This window comes from Lepidochelys kempii, chromosome 6 (genome assembly GCF_965140265.1).
Source record: "Lepidochelys kempii isolate rLepKem1 chromosome 6, rLepKem1.hap2, whole genome shotgun sequence".
NCBI lineage: Eukaryota > Metazoa > Chordata > Testudines > Cheloniidae > Lepidochelys > Lepidochelys kempii.
The window spans coordinates 23,200,201-23,214,807 of NC_133261.1; the positions used below are offsets into that span (position 1 = coordinate 23,200,201).

The 14,607-nt window shown below is 44.1% G+C and overlaps 1 protein-coding gene across 1 annotated transcript in view; it reads right to left on the reverse strand.

Annotated features, from left to right (window-relative positions):
* Nucleotides 1–8,403: 8,403 nt before the first annotated feature.
* The window catches only part of DEAF1 (DEAF1 transcription factor), a 43,909-nt gene continuing 37,705 nt past the window's right edge, over nucleotides 8,404–14,607 (reverse strand). The window contains 4 exon segments of the mRNA XM_073347137.1: nucleotides 8,404–9,130; nucleotides 12,401–12,490; nucleotides 14,144–14,185; nucleotides 14,187–14,209. Coding sequence (XP_073203238.1) covers nucleotides 9,026–9,130; nucleotides 12,401–12,490; nucleotides 14,144–14,185; nucleotides 14,187–14,209 — 260 coding nt within the window. The 3' untranslated portion in view covers nucleotides 8,404–9,025.

Below are 14,607 nucleotides of genomic sequence, written 5' to 3' on the forward strand. Positions count from 1 at the left end.
AATATATGGTAGAAAGCGGGTAAAACCATGGAGCAAGAGACATACAATTCTCCTCCAAGGAGTTCAGTCACAAAATTAATGAATGCATTTTTTTTTTTAACAAGCATCATCAGCATGGATATGTCCTCTGGAATGGTGGCCGAAGCATGAAGGGGCATATGAATGTTTAGCGTATCTGGCACATAAATACCTTCCTTGTAAAGCCGGCTACAAAAGTGCCATGCGAATGCCTGTTCTCACTTTCAGGTGACATTGTAAATAAGATGCAGGCAGCGTTATCTCCTGTAAATGTAAACAAACTTGTTTCTCTTATCGATTGTCTGAAAAGGACTGAGTGGATTTGTAGGCTCTAAAGTTTTATATTTTATTTTTGAATGCACTTACGTAACAACAACAACAAAATCTACATTTGTAAGTTGCACTTTCATGATAAAGAGATTTCACTACAGTACTTGTATGAAGTGAATTGAAAAATACTATTTCTTTTGTTATTTTTACAGTTCAAATATTTGTAATAAAAATTATATTAAGTGAGCACTGTACACTTTGTATTGTGCTGTAATTGAAATCAATATTTGAAAATATAGAAATACATAAAATATTTAATAAATTTCAATTGGTATTCTATTGTTTAACAGTGCAATTAAAACTGATTAATCGACAACCCTAATATATACACAAATGAGTTAGTCTATGGTTCCAAAAGGTGACAGAGTTGTAGTAATCTGTCAGCCTTGCATGTCTTTTAGGGCTAACCCAGGTTGACTGTGGGGATCTCTAGTCTCTAAGGTGCCACAAGTCCTCCTTTTCTTTTTGCGAATACAGACTAACACGGCTGTTACTCTGAAACCTGCTTCTCTTTTGTAGCTCCAGCTCTGTGAGGGTCCAAACAGCAAAAAAAAAGAGGAAAATTTTTCTGGTCAGTTATTTGTATTGCCTTCTTCCAGAATTCAAGCTGATGGGATGAGCCCTTTTGCACCTCGCTCTTCATGAGTGTGATGTCCCAAAATGGCCCATTTAGTTTTGATGGGCAGGAGACGATTGTGCCTGACTGGGTTCATGGTTACAAAGCAAAAACTTAAATATTACGTTATAGCATGTGATAAAGAGTGAGATTAATGTATGCAGCAATTTACAAGAATATCAAAGTCTAAACCCACTGTCACAAATCCAAACCCCATCTTAACCATACAACACAGAGGTGAAACAGACAAGTTTCCAGCAATGCATTCATCAATGCTCAGCTGAGGCCTAAAGCCTGGGCAAAAGCTGGCACCTGGTCTTCCAGCATCACTCAAGGTTTCTGACAGGAGATAAGGATGTATTTAAAACATATGAAAAAGAGCAAGGTCAGATTCAACACAGCCCACTTAGTGCAGGGAGCTGTGACCTAGCGAACAGAGCTCAAGGTTAGGAGCCAGGAACAGGTCAATTCTCATCCCAGCTCTGTCACTGATTTACACTGACACACCCCTTATGGTGGTCTGATTTGTCAGAGGTGTCAAGCAGCCCAAGTTCTCCTTTGAACTCGATGGGAGCTTCAGGTGTTCAACACCACTGAAAATTGGACCACAGATACCTCTCTATACCTTGACTTCCCTAGCTGTGAAAGGGGGAGAATCCTTATTACCTCACTGGAGGCGGGGGGAGAGGAGAGAGTGTGTGTGTGTGAAGATTATAAATGCTGAGTGTTAGGATCTGGGCACTGAAAATGACATAAAAGGGCAAACAAACAAAATACAAGTGGAAAGGAGTACTTGTGGCACCTTAGAGACTAACCAATTTATTTGAGCATAAGCTTTCGTGAGCTACAGCTCACTTCCTCAGATGCATATCGTGGAAACTGCAGCAGACTTTATATATACACAGAGAATATGAAACAATACCTCCTCCCACCCCACTGTCCTGCTGGTAATAGCTTATCTAAAGTGATCATCAGGTGGGCCATTTCCAGCACAAATCCAGGTTTGTGCTCTGCTTCTGTGAGACAGGGGAATTGCCCTGCCACAGAGAGAGGATTTCATTCCGACAGTACCACAGCCATCAGACTGTTGCATATGAAGCTGTTAAATGCTTTGACTTTCATTAGAATCCAGATGTTCATTTCCCCCTGAACTCTCACAGCTGGAGTTTCAACTGTTCCATTCTTTCTAATGATCTCCTGAAATACTAAGTTTCAGAGTAACAGCCGTGTTAGTCTGTATTCGCAAAAAGAAAAGGAGGACTTGTGGCACCTTAGAGACTAACCAATTTATTAGAGCATAAGCTTTCGTGAGCTACAGCTCACTTCCTCAGATGCATATCGTGGAAACTGCAGCAGGCTTTATATATACACAGAGAATATGAAACAATACCTATTCCCACCCCACTGTCCTGCTGGTAATAGCTTATCTAAAGTGATTTCCAGCACAAATCCAGGTTTTCTCACCCTCCACCCCCCCACACAAATTCACTCTCCTGCTGGTGATAGCCCATCCAAAGTGACAACTCTTTACACAATGTGCATGACAATCAAGCTGGGCTATTTCCTGCATAAATCCAGGTTGGATACTATTAATTTAGGCTTAAATAGAGACTTGGAGTGGCTAAGTCATTATGCAAGGTAGCCTGTTTCCTCTTGTTTTTTCCTACCCCCACCCCCCAGATGTTCTGGTTTAACTTGGATTTTAACTTGAAGAGTGGTCAGTTTGGATGAGCTATTACCAGCAGGAGAGTGAGTTTGTGTGTGTATGGGGGTGGGGGGGATGTGAGAACCTGGATTTATGCAGGAAATAGCCCAGCTTGATTGTCATGCACATTGTGTAAAGAGTTGTCACTTTGGATGGGCTATCACCAGCAGGAGAGTGAATTTGTGTGGGGGGGTGGAGGGTGAGAAAACCTGGATTTGTGCTGGAAATCACTTTAGATAAGCTATTACCAGCAGGACAGTGGGGTGGGAATAGGTATTGTTTCATATTCTCTGTGTATATATAAAGCCTGCTGCAGTTTCCACGATATGCATCTGAGGAAGTGAGCTGTAGCTCACGAAAGCTTATGCTCTAATAAATTGGTTAGTCTCTAAGGTGCCACAAGTCCTCCTTTTCTTTTTGAAATACTAAGCAAACTCTGATGAGAGGGACCCTGCTGCTTCCTGACAAACACATAGGGGTGGTAAGTAGTGGAAGAAAGCCAATTTGCAGGCTAGCTGAAGCTCCTTTCTAATTAGCTGGCAGCTTTGCAAGGAGAGCCAGGCTCAGCAATAAACCAATGCTCTCATTTTTATAACAGATTACCCTAGGCTTACTCCCAACATGGTCAGTCCCTGGAAAGTTTGTTTTTACGCCATATACATATCAGGACTGTCACATCTGGTATCCTCTGCCTTTGCTGGAGTGTCTTTGGGAACATTCACACCCTAAGGGAAGGGGCTAGGAGCACTGAACACTTAATGCAGACTAGTGTTAATTAGGCATTGGAGTTAAATGGACATTAAAGTTTGAAGTCTCACTAAAAGCAGCAGCCCCTTTCAAAGGCTACCCCGTCAAGCTGCTATGAATTCATGAGCGCCCCAAGTGCAATTCACTAGGCAGAAAGCCTTGTCTGGTCTCGCACTTTCACCAATGCTAGCACTGGTTCAGCTGATGCAGCGGTAGCATGAAATTCCCATTAGTGGGAAAGTTGGAGACGTCCCCTCGGCCATGGGGGAATCGTTTTCGACTGTGCAAAGCAAGCACTTTTCTTTTTCCTCATTGAACTCTTTCAGGCTTGCTTAGCCCTCCAAAAGCAGCACACAGGAAAGGGGCACAAGGCCCCGTTTACTTATTTTTGCAACTCACTTTTAAAAGTGAGCAGAACAGTGCTTAAAAATGATGCAAGCTGTGAACAATCCAGAGAGGCAGACTGAAAAACATCAAATTTGCAATGTAAAGAGAGAGCTGGAAATCAGCTCCTTCCTGTCCCTCCCATGGCCTGTGCTTCCCTGGCTGGTGCTAATGGAAAAATAGCTCTGGGAATGGGGATTTTGTCTTTGCTGGGTTTGAAGATACTACCGCCATCACCTTCCATAGTGAGGTTATGGCTAGACACTAACAATTTGCCCCCTCAGCCAGGGATACACATGATCTTCCCTGGGTAAGATCTGCTCCACCCCAAAAATCCATCCCTATCCATCAAATCCTCCCTCCCTCCCCATACCCAGCAACTCTTCCATCCCCTCCCTTGACAACAGTGCTTCCCCTGTCCCTGTCCCTCCCTGAGACAGCTCCTCTTCCTCACCATAGCACTGGCAGGTGGTTGTCCTGTGAGCGGGTCCCCTGTGGGGCAGATCTGGAAAGTGAACAAGGAACGGAGGTGCTCTCACCTAGCTCTTGGGAGAGGGAAGCAGCTCTCCTTTGGCCGTTGGGTGGGGGGAAGAGAGCTCCAGGCCCTCTCCCTGTACCAGCTTGGCCTCATTTCTCCTTCTCCTGTCACACAGCTGAAGCAGCCAGCATGGCCAACAGAGGGGGAGAGCATGGTGCACCCCCGAATGCACATTGAGCAGCTGGAGGCCTTTGTAGCAGCACTGGGAGAGCTGAATGCTTCACTGAGCAGAGCCAGCTCTAGCATTCTGAGTGGGCTGTGACATGTTTTTCTGCTACCTTCCCCACTGTGTCCCAGAGTCTGTCCAGACTCCCTCCCTTGTCCCCCAAGCCCATCACTGCTGACAGAATCCCAGGACATTCTTCCCCCCTGCTCCCCGTCTTAGCCCTCGTGCTGGGAACAGGAAGATGGATCCACATTCCCAACACAGGGCTCCCCAGGCAGGGCCCCAAAGTCCTTTGACTGTGGCCTGAAGGGCCATGTCAGCTCTTTGGCTGCAGACTTTCACTGTACCACAAGAACACTTGCTTCCTGAGCCACAGTGGGCCAAATCCATCCCTGGGGGGGAGGGATAGCTCAGTGGTTTGAGCACTGGCCTGCTAAACCCAGGGTTGTGAATTCAATCCTTTAGGGATCTGGGGCAAAAATTGGGGATTGGTCCTGCTTTGAGCAGGAGGTTGGAGGAGATGACCTCCTGAGGTCCCTTCCAACCCTGCTATTCTCTGACTCTATTAACTTCTCCCAGGGGTGAGTTGGGCCCACTTTGCCGTGCACCGGCACACCGATACTGGCCTCAGAATTAATTCCCTCGCCTCCTGAAGCCGGGCAGTAAGATTTTCCTTCTGCAATTTGAGCGATACAATTGTGGGCCTGTCAGTTTCCCCCAACATGGCAGGTGCCTTTATATACAGCTAATTCCAGCAGTTGACATAATCCGTGTGCAGCCCCACAACATCCCAGCAGGAGGGACTTCATGCCGTGACACAAGTGTTCCAGAAAATGCTTCGCAGCTCCCGTGCGTTATTTCCCACTGAGTTTAGAGGAGATGTTTGACTGGGGTTTCCGGCCTTTTGATTCAAATGATTTTGCAAATAAGAAACTCAGGGCTGTGGGAAGTCTGGCAGGGGAAAACAGGAAACTGGGGTCGGAATCAGGAGATATGAAAATATTTTAATAATAAAAAGAGAGCGGAGACAGTGGAGTCAAGAGGTTAGAGCAGGGGAATGGGGGTGAGTGAAAACAGCAAGGGTGAAATCCTGGCCCCATTGAAGTCAATGGGAGTTTTGTCATTGACTGCAGCAGGGCCTCCATTTCACCACTGGATTCTATTTATGGCTTCACCACTAATACACGTTAGCTTGGGCAAGTCTCTCATTCTGTGCCTCGGTTTCCCCCCCCCTCAGGAGGTCACAAGGTTATTACATGGAGGGGGGGGTCATGAGCTGTCAACCTCCACCCCAACCCCTGCTTGCCTCCAGCATTTATAAATAGATTAAAGTGTTTTTAATTTATTAGCGGGGTCGTACTCAGAGGCTTGCTGTGGGAAATGGTTCGCCCTCCAACAGTAGCAGTATGAAACTATTTCTCTCTCTCTCTCTCTCTGGTGGCGCATAAAGTCCCTTACAATATAATGAACCTGACAGGGGTAAAAACGAGGGGAAGGGGGGGTTGGCCGGGGGGAGAAAAAAAAAAAGCCATGAAAATAGTTATTTCAAGTCTAAAAGTGAAGAGCCTGTAAAGTCTGCAATATTAACACTCAAAGGTGCTATTTTCAAACTAATCTTCCTGTTACCTAAGGCCTCTCTTCTGTGTTCTGGTGTGAGATGCTGTGGCAAGGCACAGTTGCACTTTGTTTATTCTGCCAAAATAAGATAATGTCTTTGTCAAGAGCTTTACACTAACTTGAAGCCACAACTTTGCTTCTGATGAACTCAGAAGTATCTCAAGAAAGTTTTGCTTTCTAGCATTTATTAAGCAGATGGGGGACCAACCCAAGAATGGGAACCAAGCATAGTTTAGGTCATGAAAAGGAACAAGCCAAGCCACCCTGAATATGCTCCAATTACCTATGAGAAGTCACAGAATATTTCCTTTTCCCCAATATGGTCTGGATTGAGATCAATAACTCTTCACACAGACTGCCAGACAGCCATCAGATAGCGACTGATAATCATTACCACCAACCTGTGTTGGATTTCAATCATCCTCCTATGGAAAAGGGCTTCATGTTCCATCACAACTATCTTCCAAACCATCCAGTTCTTCTTGGTAGCAGCTGGAGCTCCAGACAAGAGACTGTTATTGGTAGAAGCAATCTTACTCAAGAGAGACCATATGTGATACCAGCAGTACAGGAGCCCAACATGAGAGATTACAAACCAGTTTCCACCTTGTTAAAATAAATACTGGTTTACTATTACAATAACTTTAGGGTCCCTAGATTATAAAGCCAGAAAGGACCATTATGATCATCTCATCTGACCTCCTACATAACAGGTCATGGAGTTTCACCAAACAGTTCTTGCATCAGTCCCCTCACTTCTGCCCATGTATCAGTCTACTGACTGGGACTGTGCTTAAATTTTAAGCCAGGACATCAGCTCTATGATGAGTGACACTAGTTCATGTTCAATGAACAGAAACAATGGCTAAGGCACATCAGTAGAAGGTTCCAGGCCTGTATCAAAAAAAGCACTGAGGAAGAATTTTTCACAGGTTGATGGCAAGCCTCAGGTCAGTGTATTACAGTAACTCCTCGCTTAACATTGTAGTTATGCTCCTGAAAAATGCAACTTTACGCGAAACGATATTAAGCGAATCCAATTTCCCCATAAGAATTAATGTAAATAGAGGTGGTTAGGTTCTAGGGAAACTTTTTTCACCAGACAAAAGACAAATATATATATACACACACAGTATAAGTTTTAAACAAACAATTTAATACTGTATACAGCAATGATGATTGTGAAGCTTGGTTGAGGTGGTGGAGTCAGAGGGTGGAAGAGGGTATTTCCCAGGGAATATCTTACTGCTAGATGATGATCTAGCACTCCCCTGAGCCCTCAAGGATTAAAACATTGTTGTAAATGTAGCCCCACACTCTACAAGGCAGCCCACATGGAGGGAGGGGAGACAGCATGGCTGACAGAGAGAGAGAGAGAGAGATGTGCATTGCCCCTTTAAGTAAGCTGCTCCACTCTAAGTACATTGCCTTTTTAAGTAGATCAGCATGTTGAGACAGCAGCTGCTGCCAGCAAGCTCCCTCCGTCCTGAGCCCTGTCATGTCCCCCCCGCTCTATGGTGATGGGGTAAGCAGGGGTAGGAGCAGGGGGGAGGGGGACACCCTGACATTAGCCCCCTTCTTCTCCCCCCCGCACAGCAAGCAGCTCCAAGGCAGAAGGCAGGAGCAGCACATGGCAGTGCGGGGAGGGACAGCTGAACTGCAGGCAATTGATGGCCTGCTGGGTGGCTGCCGCACAGGGAACTTACGGGAGCGGGGAGCTGATAGGGGGGCTGCCGGCCCACCCTGGTTCCAAGTCCCCACCACTAGCTGCAACGGGCTGCTCTGCCTGCCAGCAGTGGACAAAGCAGGTGGCTGCCAAACAATGTTATAAGGGAGCATTGCGCAACTTTAAATGAGCATGTTTCCTAACTGATCAACAACATAACAACGAAAAACGTTAACCGGGATGACGTTAAGTGAGGAGTTACTGTACTCTTACACAGGAGTCTGGGACACTTAGCCTGGCTAGTCTAAGTCACTAAAAGGGATTTAATTGAATTAGCCATTTTTGTAGAGACTTACTTAATGGTTCAGCATTTTGTTTTAATCGCTGCAGTGAAGTCCCGATGTCAGTACACTAATGCCAGGAAAGAAACCATTTTATACTCTTACTTTGGCTCAGGTAGATCCAATTTTGGCAAGACGACTGCCACAAAAAGGCAGCTGAGAAACACCAGCGTCATGAAACTTCACCTTACTGTGCTGAGCAAAATATGTCCACGCTGTCTGTTTAACAGTGCTCTGGCAAACACACTTGGTGTAAAAGGAATGTTACAGATATGTGCTTTCATGATTTCACTGTATTTTGTTTAACAACATGACATCTTCTGTTTATATACACATGCAGAATTTCCAATATGTAAAACTTTGCCCTGGAAGAAAAAATGAATCAGAAAAAGGACTTCTAGTGACAGAATATAGTTTATGATGTACGTTTTTAAAGACAATTAAATTAAACAAATGAAGGAAGATTTGTTTTTTCAAATGAGAGGTAGGGTAGCATGGGGTGGAATGGAACACTGGCACATCTTAACTTTCACTCCAACCACTGTAGATGGCCCTCAAGAGAGATGGCTCTAACATTGTAATCTGCAACGGAGGGGTTTCAAAGTCTTGCAAGCTTAACTTCACAGTCCAAAATTCCTTCAAGTGAGGATGGCCTCCTGATCAGCAAGTCTAGTTATTTTTCCCAGATCACATATCTTTAGTGTCTCCTTTGCTAAGATTCTGTGTAGACCTCCAAAATGCAAATGATGTCACAGTGCTCAAGCATCTTCATAAGACGAGCTCCCTGAAGAGAAGAGTTCAGTTTCCAGACATCCAGCAATACGAGCTCCCATCCAGCTTGCTGATCCAGCCAAGCACCTTCCCTTGTTCTTTTCTGGGACCTCAGAAGTAGATTTTTCAGACAGAGACTTTCTCCATGACACTGTCTGTGACGTGCACCTCATCCGCTTGCACTGTGACTGTGGCTGACTGACCGCACATGTGCTGGTGATCCTTCCAATCCTGCAAAGGAGCACGCAGAGAGAATGTGAAAAGAGACAGCGGCAGGAGACTGTAGGTATATCTAAAGAGCAAAAAAAAAAAAAAAAAAAAATCAAACCTGTGGCAGTTACTCTCAGAGCCCAGATCAACTAACTTGGGCTTCAGAGCCTGGGCTCCAGCCAGAGCCTGGGCTCCAGCCAGAGCCTCTACATTACTCTGTTTAGCTCTGCTACGCAAGCGTAAGTCAGCTGACGTGGGCTCCGAGATTCCCCACTGCTGGTCTTTTCTGCTATGTAGATGTACCCTGTATGATCTCGTGAAAGCGAACAGCAGTAGCACCAGATATGGACTTGAGAACTTATTTTTATAGAATGTCTGTTTCCTCAAAGAATCTGTAAATATTTATCAGGCTTTATAAACCGTATTAAGGAACTGCTTCCCCTGACACTGGGCTGAAATTCAGCCACTGCTTAACAGTGCACAGAAAACAATACCAATTTAGGAGAGGACATAAGGAATAAAATATCCTACTGAAATCACAAAGGGAATTTAAATAGGCAGAAGGTCAATTCTCCCAATTGGAATTTAGTCAGGACACAAGTCAGCTACCCCACCATTGTGAAAAACACAGCAGGAGTTTTAATTATCACAAAATGAGGAGGACCTTGGTTGTAACCCTCATCTGAAAAACAACACAGCTCACTTCTCTCATTGTGCTGGGGCACTGTTTCACTATGAACAGGGGACAGTTGGCCTTGACCAATATCCCTCTCTGGTAATATCCTCTCTTATCTGCTGGTTTCCTATTCAAATATTAATCAAATCCAACCCTGCTTAGCTCATGAGATGTGATGGGATCACAGACCAGGAAGGGAAGGAGGCAGATCATAAATGAACTTGTCTAATATATACCAGCAAGAGAAGACAGAGTTTGGGGTTGCAGCTACAAATAGCTGGATTAAACTACTGTACTGTATTTTTTCAGCATCAGCAGCGGGCGAGGTGTTTTGTTCGTTTGGAGAAGGCACCTGCATTGTCTAGTAAGAAAGTGAAATCGTGACTGTTCAGTATTTTACAGTGAACAGCTTGCGTTATGTTGTGTATGTTACATTGAGGTAATCTGATGGGACTGCTGCCCTGAGACTCTCAAGAAAATGACTTGTAGGTTTTAGGAGGATATTGCAGCAAACATTCATTCATTTTTTGACTATTTTGACAATTGCATTCTAAGTGGGAAATACAGCAGTAATTACTATTCAAGTCAAAACCAGGCAAACAGGATACAAGAAGAGCATTAATTTGTTTAGTATTTAAAAAATTGTTTGTTCTCACTGCATTTGGCTTCAACCAACCGGACTGAATTAGGACATGCTCCAAGAACATAACTGGCTAAACTAAATTTTTGGTTCACCTTTAAGTTCTGGCAAGAACAGGTCCAAAATGTGCCAGTAAACAAGATGTGAGGAACACACAGCACAGAAGATTTAAAAATGTTATTAAAGCTAATGTTAAAATTGTATAATACACAGGTTAAGAAAAGAGTGTCTGTACACCTGGGTATAGTGCTTAAATTATCCCAGGTTGGTTTAAAAGTCATACAATACCACCACACCTTTCCATATTTGTTTTTCCCTCCTGGGAAACCCTGAGTTATTTCTTGGTTTGCTTAAACCATGCCACAATCCATTAATTTGTATTATCACCAATGGCAGAGATCTCATGCTACCTATGGTATCAGTAACACCACAGACCAATGTATTCTGGCAAGTTGTTAAAGCAGGAAGAGCCAGGGCAGGGTACACATTAAATCTTATTTCTGTGCCTCTGGGACATTTTGGGGATCACTCAGGCCAGTGAGGGGTTCTATCACCACCTGCCCTGTCACCCTGAGTGCCTCAGTGTGATGCTGTTATGAGTCAGAGCCCTGACACCAGCAGCCAGCCTATAAGCATACAGGTCTGATCCTGGCTTCCCCCAGCCTAGCTATGCCTTGCAGCCCTTCTGATCCAGAATCTCCCCAAATCCATCTACCCTATGTTGTTAACTCCCAGACACTCAGACTTCTCCCCTTCGGTTCATCACCCCTGGCGGAGTGAAACCTGACCCCTTTAGCAGGTCATTGTGGGACACACTCCCCACAGTTTGCACAACAGAGACCTGTTTGGGATAAAAATAAACAAAAGGTTTATTTAATTAGAAAAATGCAAGCCGTCACAGCCTCATGTGCCTGACAATTCACTTGGTGAGGGGGTCAGGACCTGTTTCAGGCCTGACCTGGATTTTTATTTTACCTTGGGAGTTCACCTTGAACAGCTGAGTTGCCAATCTTAGAAAACCCTCTCCAAATATTACAAACAGAGGGGTGGTAGCAACATCAATGAACATGTAATTGACACGCAGGCACAGGTTAAGTGTGCAGTGTATACATGGGGCATGCATGAGGTTACAATGAAGGTTGTGTGTTACACCATGAGGGAGATTAACGTGTTGTGTGGGTGTGTTTCCTTTATCAGTTGGCACTTGAAGGAGACTCCTAATGACAATGCAGAGTCTGTCAGAGTCAGTGGAAATGTGTCGTGTGAGCATTAGGGGACAGTTAACTTATTTCCTTGTTTTTTTAGGGATTGCATGATGAGAGATGTCACACTTAACTACCCTTAATCTCTTTTTAAAGGAAGTTTTAGTTTCTGCGATACAGATAAATGATGCACATAAACAGAAGAACTTCACTGAAAATGGTCTCATTTTCCTCACCTCTACTGTGGCTTCTCTCTGATTGGCAGGGTCTGTTTGGTATACTGCCCCAGCATGCTCTCTGCTGGTGACGTCACAACCACCACAGCTCAGCACTGGAACATGCAGGCAGGCTGGCTATAGGGACACATACGTCCCAGTTGTATATTTGCCTTTTAAAAAAATATGATTGACAAACTTACAAGATGTGACAGACCCTGGGGATGGTAAACAGAAAAAACACGAATAACCTAAAAAATGCGGGAAAAACTCCCCAAGAACAAGAATGACCATGCTCTTACAGGCAGCCTGTATGTTCTCAGTCATGGGTGTAATGCTGAGTGCCTGCTGAGATTACAGTGTGAACAGCAGCCATGATCTGTCAGGTCTGCAACCTGTAGACTCGCATTAGAAGATAAGCTCACATATACTAATATGCTGGCCAGTCCTCTTTACCCTGCTTATTTGGGGGTATTCAGTACATGCTTGAACCTGTTTCGCCAGCTATGCTGATTGCCTTTAGACAGTGGTATCTGTGACTTATAAAGAATCCATTACCTTCCGCTGGCAGAAAGTTGAGCAGTAATTGACTTTATGGCATCCGGTGCACTCATTCATTGCCTCCCGACCACAGTTTACACAGGACTGCTGCAAAAAAAGGACAAAGTGGCCGGGTCAGGGATGACAAAAAGCTAGATGCTTTCAACTCAAACAGTAGTTTGAAGGCTGAAGCTCATAGCAGTGCAAAGGAAAAAGCAGCATAATGGCTCAGGGAACAGTTTTGGAAATCCACTCTCCCTTCCATCTTAGCTTAAGTCCCTTCAGAAAGCAAAACAATTTTGAACCAGCATAGCGATTTCCCAGTACTCCATCCGTCTGCCTCTCTGAAGAGCAAACAGCGACCCAAAGCTATGAATCAGACCCTGGGACATTGGGGAAACCTTGCAATATATCACACAGAGGCTCCTCCCACAGTGTTTTACTTAAGCTGACCTGATGTATCTGAACACGCTGTCAGCCAATGGAGGTATATACAACTCTTCATTACAGAGGATTCCTTTCAGAATCCACCAACAAGCTCTTTACATATCTCTCCAGGCAGAAGTTTAACCCTTCAGCCTCCTTCAGATAAACTCAGGGTTTAACAAGAATGGACCAGGTACTCAAACAGGCTTGGAAAAGGGAACTTCATCTAAAATTAGCTGCAGGTAAGTGTTAAGTATGCATCGCTCTAGTGGAACCGTCACAGACAGATATACTCTAACCCCCAGCTGGGCTCCCCAATTTTCATTACAGATACATAACAAAAACTTTTATTTTACCAGTGTGCTTAGCTCCTTTACACCAGTTTATTACTGGCCCTGACTGTGATAGAAAGGTGTGCATGGAAGTTCAAATAGCTGGCTCACACACCACATTGAATTTTCTCTGATTTTCACAAGGGGGGGGGGGGGGATCCTACATACATGGAACATTATGTGAAGCAACATCTAGGCACATGAAGACAAAATGAGGACTGAATTTCTGCTTTCCTGGCTTTACTAATTGAAAAGAACATGATTGCTAATATGATCGAAACAGCAATTTCCTAACAGGGAAGAGAGACAGAAGGAAAAAAGGCTATTTTAGAAGCACAGACCCAGAACCTGGGGGTAACTGCACCATCTCTCTTCATACAGAAAGGATGAATGGATTCTGTAACTGCAACACCTAGCTTCATAAATATTTTGATGTCCATTGCTTTATCCCTATCTCAATAAAACTTCAATTAAAAATGAAAAGAGCTGTATATTTAAGTGGGAGGATCACTTAACCCGGGCAGTCAGGGTACATTTTTTTTACAGCTCATTCAGTTTCCAACTCATCAAATTACTGATGTGTCATTAGCAAGTCGGAGAAATGGTGTAATGCCATCACAGGAAGTAGTTCTTGGCTGTGAATATATTGTCACACTGCGGCAACATTAACACAAGCCATATTTAGTTTAGCTGCTGCTTCTCTCTTTCAGGCACAACTGATTTAACATCCAGACCCCTATTAACACTCAGCTCATTCACACTGTCTGTTTGCATCTTATCTGCATACCTAGAAATAAAGCCAGTTCAATAAAACTATATTCAGATAGTGCTAACGTTCAGACATAAATGCATAAAAGCCAGGGAGAGAGTTAAAGCTCCCACACCTCATGTGAACTCATCCCCACTGATCCTCAGCAAAGTCAGTCTTTGCTAAAGAACACTCTTAAAGCATGTGACATTTACAGCTGGGATTTAAAGGCTGCAACAGCAGTCTTGTTCTTACCTTGATGATAATTTCTGTTTTACCATCGACATCTTCAGTTTGTTGAAATAACTGGTTTTGATATTGCTGCAATGAAAGAGACATTGGAACCATTACTTGGTAAATGTATCATGATTGTAAGGTGTGGCAGCACAGGGAGCTGTTTATATCAAATGATTAGTGTGCCTCGGCGTGGTGGTAATATAAATAATAAAGATACCATTACTTGAGCTCATTCTTTTGCACTACTGGATTGGGGGCATCTGAATGAGCCATTACCATTCCTTAAAAGAAAGTGACACTGTGGGGTCCACTCGAGGTAAGCAAAAGAGCCTGCATGAAGACATTTTGCTTTGATCAGACATCCCGGTTAATTGCTCACGTAACTGTCATGTAACCACAGTGTTAAAGCAATCCCACTTCTCCACTCCACCCAAACAGGAGCTCATCCGTTAAACTGGCTGTCTGAGGGCATGTCTACACTA